Source organism: Lates calcarifer, linkage group LG9, assembly GCF_001640805.2.
Source record: "Lates calcarifer isolate ASB-BC8 linkage group LG9, TLL_Latcal_v3, whole genome shotgun sequence".
Classification (NCBI taxonomy): Eukaryota; Metazoa; Chordata; class Actinopteri; family Centropomidae; genus Lates; species Lates calcarifer.
This window is the reverse complement of record NC_066841.1, coordinates 21186283-21199282: the sequence shown is the minus strand read 5'-3', so window position 1 is coordinate 21199282 and position 13000 is coordinate 21186283. Positions and strand designations below refer to the sequence as shown.

Sequence of the window (13000 nt, the reverse complement as noted above, 5' to 3'; positions counted from 1 at the left end):
GAACCAACAGAGCGAGAGCAGCAGCCTCCATCTTTACTGAGCAGTCAAAGCACACAGAGACAGTTCAGGAGGAAAGCTTTCATCAGTTATTCCCTCACATCACTGATTGATCACCTCTGATCACTAATCACTCAAACTCTGGGACTTTAACTCTCTCTGCCTCGTTTCAGGGAAAATGATTTCATCTGTTCCTTCAAATTAAAAGCATCCAGTCTGATCTGGATCCTGGACTCAGACTCAGGTCTACACAGGTAAAAGGTCAGATCTGTTCATGGACAAACCAAACTGAATCATGTCAGTGTGTCAGACAGGTCAGATGTGTGAGCAGCTGACAGCAGAATAAAACCTGCCTCCTCCTTTAAAACACTGTGCTCTGAAACTCACTGATGATCAGACTGTTTTGAATTTCAAATGTGGAGGCAAAGTGTTTTACCTGCTGATAGAAAGTTGGTGTGAATTTATTTGTTTACTCCTGTTGCCTCAGGACTGTGCCAAGGTACACTGAACAATTGCAGGTAATAAAACAGGTTTGATCAGTAACTGCCCTTTATTGATTTAAACGAAACGAAAGTAAAATGGATCAGAGACTTTCTTTCAAAGCATTTGATTGAAGCAGAAGCTGAAAACAGCGGCTCAGCTTTTTGTTCATTAACTATAAAAACTGTATTGTGTGTGTTATGAGTGTGTTTGAATTTCTGTGTGTCTTTTGCAAACCTGCACCAACATGTACAAACACACACCCAGTGTTTCGCAGCCAAATTAATGTTTGAGGCTCTGGGATGTTTGAATATGAAGCAAGATTGTTTGCATTATTCAAACAACACGTTGGATCAGGTCTGATCTCTGAGGTCACATCAGTGCTGTTGATGTGCAGGGCTTGTTAAACACTGACAGACTGAGCTGTTGTTCTGTGTCTTCTGCTCTAACTCACAGTATTGGTCTCTCTCTGCAGGGAGGACAGAGTCTTTGTCTTCTCTTCTGACTGATGACTGTTCTGTAAAACTCATGTTTGTATGGTTCTCCTCCTCTCCTCTTAAAGCTCAGATCACAGGTCAAAGGTCAGATCACAGGTTAAAGATCTGACTGACCATCGTCTGTTGATGCACAAACGTTAAATGTTGTGCTGCCACCTGCTGGTTGTTTGTGAGAATATAAAATGCACTGACTGAGTATCTCCTCTCTCCTGCAGTTTTATGCTCTGTTCTCTCCTCCTGCTGCTCTGCAGGTATTTCTGCCTCTGGACCTGTAGAGTCTGAACTGCCCCTTTAAATAAGACAAAGTCCAAGGAGTTCACTTTAACACAGGAACACAGAGTCTGAGAAGGAGCAGAAGCCTGAAGGGCTGGGTTCAGACCCAGGTCTCTCTGTAGGCAGCATTAATGAGCTGAATTAGATCCAGGAAGCCAGAGAATACACAGCTGGACCATCTGTAAGGGTTTCAGTGTCTGTGGAGGGAGGACCACCAGGGGGCACTGCAGTGGAGGTCAGAGATGACCATGGCCTGTAAGTGTTGGGTGGAGTACAGAGACAGGTAAGGTCTGATTTTTCTTTTGTTGTATAGTGCGAAGCAACATGACCAGGAGACAGAGGCGACACGGTCAGAGAAGGAGAACTGGTCATCAAACAGATTTCTAATGACCTTGGTTGGTGAAGAGGCCATGTTGATGTCTTTAGACATCTGTAAGCAATGACAACTACCTGAGAGTCACAGCTGACTGTACTGATGAAGAGTCCATCTACAGTCATGTTCATTAACCTGATTAAATGATGTGAGGAATCAGTTCATGGAACCACGTTGCCATCTAGTGGCCATGTCTAAATGTCACCCACAATTAGAAATTAAGCTTTTTACTATTAATTGAATCAAATAATTTTTAATCTTGTTTTGTACTAATAATGCTCAAAACAGTTTATTCTTTTGTCTGATTAATTACTTATTTTGATGATTTGTGATTGATCAATGTTTATATTCATTCATTGTTTCAAAATAAAGTGTCTGAGGATACTTTTATAATGTCTTTTTAATATTCTCCCTGAATATTTTTGATGATTTGTGTGTCATTAAGTCAACTCCAGTTTTCCAGATAAACTTATTTCATCATCAACCAGCATAAAACCACAGAGGTTGCTATCAGAGAATGTCTGAGCATCAGAGGGCCAAAGGACAGTCCCAGACATCCCAGCAGATTAAAAGAATAAAGAATAATCAATTCCCTTTACGCAAATAGCCTACGTTAGTTGCTCATTTTCACAGAAACATTCTGAAAATGAGGTTCAAGTCAATATTTGTTATAGTAGCACATTTATTTCTGAATCAAAATTAACAAAGCAGTGATACATGCCTGAAATAAACTCTATGAATGGTTTGTAAAAGGCTGCAGGTGCAGTGAGTGTGTAACAGCTGTGACTGTGCTGCTGTGGAGGACAAAGATCTGGATCCACTCCCTTTACCTGAATGAGACAGGATGAATTTTGTTTGGAGAAATTCAGATATTTTCACTCACCCTGTTGAGCAGGTTGGCCATGAAGCAGGAGGTTCCCACAATGGTAATTTATCCTGGTTAAATGTGAGTCAAACCTGCTGATACAGGAGAGCCAGATATAAGCTGCTCCTGAGTGCATTTACTTTTGTAACCACTTGGGGGCAGCAGTCACACTGACCCAAATATGATCAGGTCCAGCAGCCATGCTAGGTCCAGGGTACATGATCATTCATGTAGAGTGGTGTTTGTGTCCACCTGATGAATCTAAGTCCAGTATTCGTCCTCTTTTAGTTCTGTTTTTGGTCTCTAATAGCTCCTGAGAGAAATCTCTCTCACCAGCTGCTCTCTGACTGTGTCTGATGTTTGCTGCTGAGCAGGTAGAGAACAGTGTCTGACTGCTGCAGCCGAAAGTGACACTATGAGAGTAGGGAGAGTGAAGTTTTACACAGACGACACTCTGCTCTATTTGTCTGTGAAAGGTGACAATATCAGTAATTTAAGCAACTTAAATGGCTGCTTAAAAGCCATGAGGTGCTCATCATTAATTCTATATATTAAGCCTATCAGACCAACAAATGATGCTAAATTGGTACCCATTAAGGCATTTATCAGAGCAATAATTTTCCATGAGGACCCTCAACTTCTGGATCACAAAACTCATATTTTATCAACATTCAGGAAAAAACAGGTACCTGACTAAGTATCAGTAGATAATTAATACCAAGTGAAGAAAACTCGATGGGGACAGAAACAAAACTCTTCACACACACACACACTCTGAGCAGAGTGTCTGACCACTGAATAGCATCCCTGTTGTTTATAGTCTGCAGTTGTGGTTTGTGTATGTTTGTCTTTTGTAATCTTCGCTCAAGAGAGGCGTGCATCGGTTAGCCACAACCAAAATGCAACTTGTCAAATTTTCCATCTCACAGCTTCATGAAACCCACAGAACCACACAACAACAACAACTAATGAGACTAAAGTTTATTGATCCTGCAGAGAAACCAGATCACTGCTGCAGGAACAAGAGCAGGCTCCAAAAACACAAAGATTAGAAATAACAGTAAAGTTCATGACTTCATTAACCACTAAACTAATGGCAGCTATCATCAGATTCTGGTAAACAGGAACATAGAAATGAGAATAGTAACATGTTGGAGCTGATCACTGATCTGAAACACTGAGAACTATGTGGACTTGTTGTTTGTCTCTGTAGCTGCATGAGGTTAATTTAGTGAGAACAAGACACACAACATATAAAATGAGTGTAGTTTGGTGTGAGAGGCTGTGGTGAGCAGTTACAGTCAGCAGTCAGCAGGAGGACGTCAGTGGGTGGACCGGTGTGAAGGAGTGAAGGTCTACCTCAGTGAAGAGTAGACCACCTCTGGTTCTGGTGGACATGCTAAATAAAAACACACAGTTCAAATAATTAGAGACACAGTAACTCAATAATAACCCTGTCTCTAAGAAACATATCCTACTGAAGAACAACAGCAAAGAAGAACAAAAGGCTTACAGGATGGCGAGGGAGCAGGAACAAAGTCCAACAAACAGGCAGAAAGTCCAAACACATGTCAAACAGGCAGAGACAGGGACCAAACACAAGAAGCTCACAGGAACAGGAACTAATGAGACACAGGTGACACAGAAAACTGGAGGGGAAAAAAAATCACAAAGGTAGGAAGTAAAACAGCAACAGACAGCAAAGGTAAATCTTTTCAAAATAAAACAGGAAGTAACTACACAGAGTCAAGGATGGAGGTGGCACAGAGGGGCAGACAGTAAGAGCTTCTGTTTATACTGAATCAGACAAGTTTAGATGAGATCATAAACATTTCAGGAAAACTTTCCTAATATTTCTATCTGCTAATTCAGTTTTTGTGCTTTTCAACACATTTAACTTCCTTTCTTTTGGAGAGTGACGTCAGAAGATCAATATTTATCTCTTTATATATGAGTAAGAAATGGGTCAGGATGTGGTTAGCTTAGCTTAGCTTAGCATAAAGACATGAAGCGTGGCTCTGCCCAAAGGTCAAACTCAAAGAGCAGTTTTACCTCTGGTCCTGTTGGCTTTTTGTCCATAACCGACGTTTTCTGGTCTTTTCACTGCTGAGTAGACTGCAGCTGGATCACTCTCTGGAAGAGAAAATACAAGTTACATCACTGCAGCTACTACAACTGATACCAGTACATTTACTTCTAGTACTGTGGTAAATTATTCCACCACAGAGATCAAGTAAGGACTTTTGTAAATGTCAGCTGTTTTTTTTCTTCTTAACACCTCTGCTGTGAATGACCTGAGACCAAACATAAGTGAAGGGTGTTCATCAGAAACAGGAAGCTGGACGACCACAGAGCTGCTCATTTCTTTTAAAACAGGCTGAAGCATTTCACCACAAGGTAGAAAAACAGACAAACACACAGTCGCACTATGTACACGATAACATCAGACACGGTGGAGCAGGTCATCATCAGAGACCACACCAGCGTCACTGGATAAACAGGACAAAGTTTCTGCTGTTGTTTTACCAGAAAAGTTTTTTTTATAAAAACACTGAAAAATGATCAGTTTCGTCAAAGATCAGTCTGAGATACAGAAAACAGAGACTGAGGATCTGCTGCTGAGTCTGTCTCATCTTTTAAATCCTGCTACAAATATTATTTTTATGTACAAGTCAGATACAAATGGCCCTCTTGTTTATGCATATTGAAATGTAACAATAAATTAATAAATAAAACATTTTATATTAACAAATCAATAGATCAGGGTTCTAGTTTATAAAATATAGTCTGTCAGCTGCCATGAACAATGATGCCTACAACCAGTGGTTCCTAACCTTTTTGACTTGTGACGTCTTCCAAACTCTAAAGTTCCACTCTAAACTTCTCACACAGTTTTATTTAACCTCAAAGATGTAAAATTATCCAGAATATTACAGTAATCAAATTTAAGATTGGTTAAAAGTTTGAAAAATTCAAACAGATGAATCAGAAGTTTGTTCTTCTTCTCTCTCCCATTGACTATCTGTAGACCCACAGGGATCTCATTTCCCTGTGGAGGGGACAAAACTATCTGACCATTAATAATGTAATTAAAACCAGCTCCACCTGCTGCTACAACAGCTACATGTTGCTAAAGCACTGATGACTTGGGATCAATGAGTTGACAGTGTCAGAGAGAATCAGTCACAGGAGACAGTTACTGCACAAAGAATTAAAAAATTTTGAATGAGTTGTATTTTTATATTGGTGCTATGCTACTATATAGAGTACAAAATCTACAATACTGGAAAAAAACACAATTACAAATGCATCTGCCTCAGCACCACAGACAGCTCCATGGATTGATCAGCACAGTTTGATTACTGATGTTTCAGAGATGTGGTCGGGGCCATAGATTATAACTGACACAAACATGTTCAACAAACATCATCTGCTGCTGGGGGTGGAGTGGGGGTGGTGGCAGGAGTTCCCATCAGCCTCTGTGCTTTGTGTTTACTGCTAATCAGCTAATGTTAGCTAGCTAACACTAATCTAAGAAGGTGAACATGGAATAAATATATAGTTGCTAAACACCAGCCTGTTAGCATTGTCAGAGTGAGCATGTTAGCATGTTGGTGTTAGCATGTAGCTCAGAGCACAGCCTCACAGTCTCATGGCTGTAGACTCTTGTTCTAGTGTTGGACCATGATGGAGACAAAGAAGAGCAGCTGTACCTCTCGTCTTTCTCGTCTTTGACTTTTTGTCTTTGATGACTATTTGTCCATAAGTGACGTCTTCTGTTCTCACTGCTGAGTAGACTGCAGCTGGATCACTCTCTGGAAGAGACAATACAAGGTACATTACTGCAGCTACTACAACTCATACCAGTACTGTTAGTATAGTTACTGCTACTAGTACAGCAGTAACCACTTTACCAGTAGTATTCAGATTATTTGTGCTCCAACCACAATCAATAATAATAGAACTTACTTTCTTATACAAATAGGACATAATGGAACATTCATAACCTGCTGCTGCAGACAGTTTTTTTTTTTTTTTTTAACAATGCTGCTGTGAATACAGAATAGATACAGAAATCTGTGAAGTAATAAATTATTTTGACTTTCTTTCTTTCTTTCTTTCTTTCTTCCTGAAACATGTGCAGGGTCACATTCAACCGTAGTGTTGTTGTCAAAAACAGGAAACTGGACGACCACAGAGACGTTAGCTTCTGTTAACAGACTCACTGCAGGTACACTGTAAAAAAAAACACAGCCCAACACACCAACACTGTCTTCAGTAAGGCAGACTACACTACAGTCTGAAACCTGAAGATTAAATTTGACTGAACTGCTCTTAAAATGTAGATGTAAATTCAGAGGTGCATGATAATGTACAGTGTGTAGAATTTGAAAATAAATAGAAATGTAAATGTAATTTCAGGGTAACAACCAATAACATCACAGGAGTAAAGAAAACTAAGCAACATTTTTGTATTTGTGATCCTCACTGACATAATCCATCCCCTAGTCTCAAACATTCATGTCACAGTGTCCTCATAACCCATGATGTCCTCATATACCACAATGTTCTCATATGCCACAATATCCTCCTACCTGTCCTTATAACCCATTATATTCTTAGAGTGAAAAACTGGCATCACTTTATGAAAGTATCCTCACTGACCAAAATCTAATTCTCCCTCTGTCACAAAAACCAACTTTAATGTTTTGAGGAGGTGTGGCCAGACAAGCTGTCCCCACAAAAAATGTCCTCACTTCGCAAAATGTCCTCACTTTCTTATAATGCCTCCAGTTTCTAAAACTGTGCTCACCTTCTGAAAATGATCTTTAAATTTTTTAAATGTATGAATTGCATGCAAATATTTCACAAAAAACAAAAAATTTCCTACAAATTCCCCAGTGAAAAATAAGTTATATTCTCACTTTATAAGACTACCTTTACATTCAAATAAAATTCTTTCACTTTCTGAAAATGTCCTCAAATGTCTCAAAATCAATAGTCCTCCCAAAGTTTAAAAAACAAATCACTACCTCTGCTCCATCTGATTGGCTGTTCTCGGTGACGTAATATTTTGATGTCACTGTATGTGATGTCATCTGTGATGTCATGTTCTTCATCTTCTTCATCAGCTGCAAAGAATCAAAAACAACAATATATATATGTATTTACAACAGAAGAATATTAATGGACATTTCATTCAAGAAAATGTACTATGACTGGAGCTGTAGTTAAAATATGTAACATAGTTATTTGTAAATGTGAAAATAGAATGTAAATACTAAAAAACAGTCATGAGGAACTGAAGGGGAGTAAATAATATTTTTTTATTTTTTTATTTTTTTGATAAAAAAAACTATGCATAAAATCTAGAAGTCAGTGTCTCACCTTTAGGTTTCTTCCGAACACATAGTTTCACCAGTAGAACCAGTGACACCAGAGCAACCAGAGCACAGAGAGAGACAACAGGCAGCAACACAGGGAAAGAAGAGTTGGAGGAGGAGGTGAGTGTAGGTCCAGGTGTAGTGGAGGGTTTTTCTAAAATGATAAACAATATATATGTTAAAATGAAATGTTAAATAATTGACGTGCTGCACAGGAAAATCAAAGTCAACTAAAGACAGGTCCTCCTGACCTGTGACAGTGATCCAGCTGGGTGGAGACTCTCCATCACTGCTGATGTTACACTTGTAGAGGCCTTCATCAGACTTGGTAACATGGTGGATGGTCATGTGACCTGTAGGCTCAGTCCTGATGAGGGAGCCATCTTTATAGAAAGCAGCTGGGAGGTTGGAGGGAGTGGTCTTTGTTTTACAGTGCAGAGTGACATCATGTCCCTCCATCACAGGGAGGACAGGACTCTGCAGGATCACTGATCCACCTCAACACAGAGACAAACTACAGCATTTCATCCATTTACACACAGCTTCATCAATACTAACTCCACAGTCTGATCTTACCAGTGACAGTGATGCTGATGATGTTACTGGTTGCTCCCTCTCTGGACTCACACCAGTAAACTCCACTGTCCAACGGGAGGATGTGACTGATGTTACAGGAAGAACCAGATGATTTTCCCCAGTCAGCTCCACAATCAGCTCTGGTGTCTCTGGTTGTGTTCCTCCTCAGCCTCCATCCAACAGAGCTGTCGTCCTCCTCACAGCTCAGAGAGGACAAACTCTCCTCTAAAAAACTGAGATCTGCTGGGACTCACAGTCAGACGAGCTGTGTTGGTCCTGCAGCACAGCTCTGAGATCAGCACTGAGGAGAAAAAGTCGGTTTGAGATTTAAAATACAACCTGAACACTTCTCAGACCTTCTCCAACCTTCGATGAACTCACAGTCCTGCAGCCTTTGAGTACATCAACGACAGGTTGGAGCAGACTGAACGAGTGCTTTGTTCGTCTGAATGAGTTCATAATGTTAACAGCAGATAATCTCAGAGCAGGCGTCGTTTAAATCCTGATGAAATAAGATCTGGATGAGTTTGACAGTGGACTGGATTTGTTTCAGAGTTATTTGTGGTCAATGAGTCGACTCTGGTACAGAGTTTTACAGATCCAGGTTTGCTGAATTGGACCTGGGCAGGACTCTTTAGGCTGGTTATCAGTCTAAGTGTCTCACAGGAACTTTAGAAGAACAAAAAGTTCTGATTAACTCTTGAATCATAAAGATAGATTTTCTCTCTCAGGTTAAAGGAAGGAAGAAAACACTGACCTACAGAGACAGAATCACACAATCTGAGCAGCAGCATCACACACTGATAGAACAGTGGTAACAGTTTTACAGAGGTTTATATTTCATGCATCCGTCTGTAAATTCTGATTCTATTAATACATTCAATCTCTTTTCAGCAGCAGGTTTTAAAGAACTGACTGATCTGAGACCAGACTTTGACCCAGTCCAGATGTTTTATGTCCTGGTCTTAAACACTACAGTTGAGTAAAGTGACAGAGAAACTCGTTAAGCTGTTAACAGCACTGAGCTGGTGTCAGCAGAGACTGTACTCACAGAGCAGAAGAGACGTCCGAGCCATCGTCCGAGCTGCTGATCTGAGAGCTGACGCTCAGTCACACCACTTAAACCCTCCTCCTTCCTCTTTGTAGGTAAGTGTTCTCTCCTGCAGTTTACACAAAATAGGTCAGAGACTTCAGCTTATTACTACAGAGATAAACCACTGGCTGTGGTTTATTAAACTGTAAAAACTGTAAAAACCAACAATAATAAATTAGAGAGAGGAAACACAGGTGGAGATGATGCAAGAGAAAAGAGATGGAAACTGGAAACATCTGAGTTGACAAACAGAGTTATTTCAAAAAACAGTTCAGTAAAGAATAAATAATCTGTAGGATTAAAACTACACTAACTAACACTAAACGTTAGATGAGTGAAGAACTTTTTATCACAGAGAAACAATCAGCCCGGATGGAAAACAGTGAAACCACAGAGGAAGTGAAGTTCTGCTGAAGTCCTCGACTTTCAGCCTCTCTACATCCGCAGCTGTTTTCTGAAGAGAAGAGGTCCTCAGAGTTACACTCTGAGTCTACACAGTCCACAAACCTTTACCAACAAATACCACAGCAGAGTGACGGTCAGTTACTGTACGACAGTACAGACTCACTGCCCTTTAATACACAGGAACACATGGTCCCAAACATGTTTAAATGTCCTTTTCGATCGTTCATTCTTCAGAGATTTAACCCGTTCAGTCAGTTCTGGTGTTTGTGTAGAACAGTGTTTGGATCAGTCAAAGATGTGACGTCAGCACAAAGACGTCTGCATGAATCATAACTTAAGTTTGTGAATAATTAATGAAGAGAGTCGATTAAAGCAGTTCAACACTGGACATCAAGAGAACATCAGGAGTGTGTTTGTGTTGTACAGGAAATCATATCACTGCACAGAGGATTAACATGAGCCTGGTTTAAGTCAGTGTGTAGCTCAGTGAATATTAGTATCACAGTGCTTTCCTCTTTTTAAAATAAATGTAGATTTATTTATTCTTTTATTCAGATTAAACTCTCCCGGGTGAAACCAGCTCTCCTCCTCCTGTGTTTTCCTGTTGCAGTTTTGTCCTGCAGGGGTCAGTAAAGCCTCCGTTCATGAAGCAGCTGAACTACGGTTCATATCTAATGTGAATCCTGTGTTTTAAAACAAACTCTGGTGTGAAAATAACTAACTACAGACCTGATACACATTTAAGGACAGGAGGTTCTCACATTCGTCTCTGTTAATCTATAATAAGTCCTGAAGCCATAAGTCCGTCCTCGGCTGATTGAGAGTAACTGAGAGTAACATTTTAAGCTTCTGCTTCTCAGACTTTGTATTCTGTCAGACTGAAACAGAAGGAGAAAGGATGACGGCAGAGTCTCTGAATGACTCCTCTGTTCCTAAACATAGAGCATTAACAGAGTAACAGACAGACGTCATCAGTGTGTGATGCTTACAGTCAATTCTCTGGTGGTGTAGAAGAAGCAGTTCCACAGTTCTCTGAGGAAAATCCATGATAACTGTGATCTTAATGTGATGCCTGGTCTGGTGAGATGAGAGGATTCACTGGATAAAACAGAGAAGACACAGAATCATCTGATGACCTGCAGTTTGGATTCATTTTCTCTACAAATCTGAAAGTATCTGAGACATCAGCCAAACAAGTGTCAGTTTCTCTCTCTGATAAACCACCATGAAATGTTTGAGTTGGCTCACAGAGGTGAATTTATCCTGAGGAATGACCCTCATGATGCCTCAGTGTGTCCCACCGAAGAGCAGTGTGATGTGAGCTGCTCTCTGCTGACACCTGGTGGCGTAAAAACAGTGTAACAGTGACGCCTGACTCCTTGGGAACAGTCGTACATAGCATATGATATTTCATATGTTTGCAGCTACAGGACAGTGTAGGCTGTTGTTATTTATATATATATTTGCCTGTGGATGTAAAGAAGATAAAGCTACAGATTTCACTGCTGTTCAGCCAAAATGTCCGATATATTCTCTGTATCTGAACCTAAGAGGCTGTTCACTGTCAGCGCAGTGATCAGGGGACGGGCACCCGAGAATCAAAAGTAAAAGTAACCACTGTAAAAAGTGTCTCCCACCACAGTTTCATGATGAGTTGAGGTCTAAAGATGATTCTTATTTTATCTCATTGTGAATGTGAAACTTTAAGTGAAGTCTTCTATAAAAACTCACTGATGTTCAGTGTTTCAGGGTCAAAGGCCGTCACTGTAGAAAGATGTAAATGAACAAATCAAAGAAATGAAATGACAGCAGTTCAGTCCACTCGTCTACACAGCAGATACAAGAACGACCTGTCAGCACATCTGTGTCTCCAACAGGCACTGAATCAAAGTTCAACAACAGTCTGGAGTGATTGCTCAAAACAACAATCAATACTGAAACAACAGTCTGGAGTTATTATTCCAGAAGAAAGAAAGAAAGAAAGAAAGAAAGAAAGAAAGAAAGTAACTAAGTCTCAATAATTTATTACTTCACAGATTTCTTTATCTCTGTATCTTTCACAGCGGCATTATTAAAAAATGGTCATAAACAACCATTTTATTTGAAGGTGCAAATTATCTGTGAAGTCAGCCTGTCAATTAAAATCCAAATATAGACCCACCTGTGACAAAGAGAAACTGTTCAGTCAGCGTCACGCCGCTGCTGCTGATGAGAGGAATGATGTCCTGTAGCATTTTTTATCACATCATCACCAGAAACCATCTGAGGTTCACGACCAGGTGGTCTCTGCCAACACACCACACACCTGCAGAGTCCTCTGAAAACTGCAGACTCGTATCATCTCTAGTCTTTCTGGTGAGTATTCATCAGCTCAGTGACGGTGTAACTTCACCTACAAACCTTTCTCCATCAGGTCCATTACATCACTGTGTCCACTCATGGTCTACTCCCTGTAGTACACTGTACAGTGTATAATATGGCCTGTTTATATAGAAACAGTCACTGACTCATTTACAGTCTGACTCTGATTTCACACAGAAAATATTTGAGAAATGAAACTATATATATACTATATATACACACACACACACACACACATATATATATATATATATATATATATAGTTTATTCATCAGCACATGCTGGAGTATGGCCAAGTGTTTAAACACAAACACAGGAAGCCTCTGGTTCTGGTAAAGCCATCATTTTAAATTAGGCTCAGGAACAGGTGAAGAGCGCCACCTTCAGGCCTGGAGGAAGAACAGCACAGTCAGACTGAGGTCAGTAATAACAGATTATAACAGCGGATCAGAGCAGTGGTGCTGGATTAAAGGAACCTGAACCAAAGTGAAACTGACATGGAGCAGTAGATACAGCTCTACTTTGTATTATTTCTAACAGCAGAGGTTTTGTATTAAATATTTGTATTTCTAACCCTGCTGATATTTCGGTGCGTAATCAGCTGTCAAACAGTTCCGGGTCTTCTCTTACCCGCCTGTGGAAACCTGCTCTGTTTCATTCTGGAGTCTGAGCCTGGTTTCTTGGAAATCACGTGA

General features: G+C 40.1%; 3 protein-coding genes across 3 annotated transcripts in view; 2 read left to right on the top strand and 1 right to left on the bottom strand.

Annotated features, from left to right (window-relative positions):
- LOC108887009 (coxsackievirus and adenovirus receptor homolog) overlaps nucleotides 1-13000 on the top strand; it is a 111991-nt gene that overhangs the window by 76417 nt on the left and 22574 nt on the right. The window lies entirely within an intron of this gene.
- Nucleotides 1-13000, top strand: part of LOC108887033 (CXADR-like membrane protein) — a 41732-nt gene that overhangs the window by 7023 nt on the left and 21709 nt on the right. The window lies entirely within an intron of this gene.
- Nucleotides 3452-13000, bottom strand: part of LOC108887032 (low affinity immunoglobulin gamma Fc region receptor II) — a 42338-nt gene continuing 32789 nt past the window's right edge. Inside the window, exons 4-10 of the mRNA XM_051072680.1 lie at nucleotides 8121-8366; nucleotides 7874-8023; nucleotides 7519-7617; nucleotides 6199-6300; nucleotides 4538-4618; nucleotides 3999-4134; nucleotides 3452-3884 (exon numbers count right to left, since the gene is read on the bottom strand). Coding sequence (XP_050928637.1) covers nucleotides 3794-3884; nucleotides 3999-4134; nucleotides 4538-4618; nucleotides 6199-6300; nucleotides 7519-7617; nucleotides 7874-8023; nucleotides 8121-8366 — 905 coding nt within the window. The 3' untranslated portion in view covers nucleotides 3452-3793. The remainder of the gene's footprint in view (nucleotides 3885-3998; nucleotides 4135-4537; nucleotides 4619-6198; nucleotides 6301-7518; nucleotides 7618-7873; nucleotides 8024-8120; nucleotides 8367-13000) is intronic.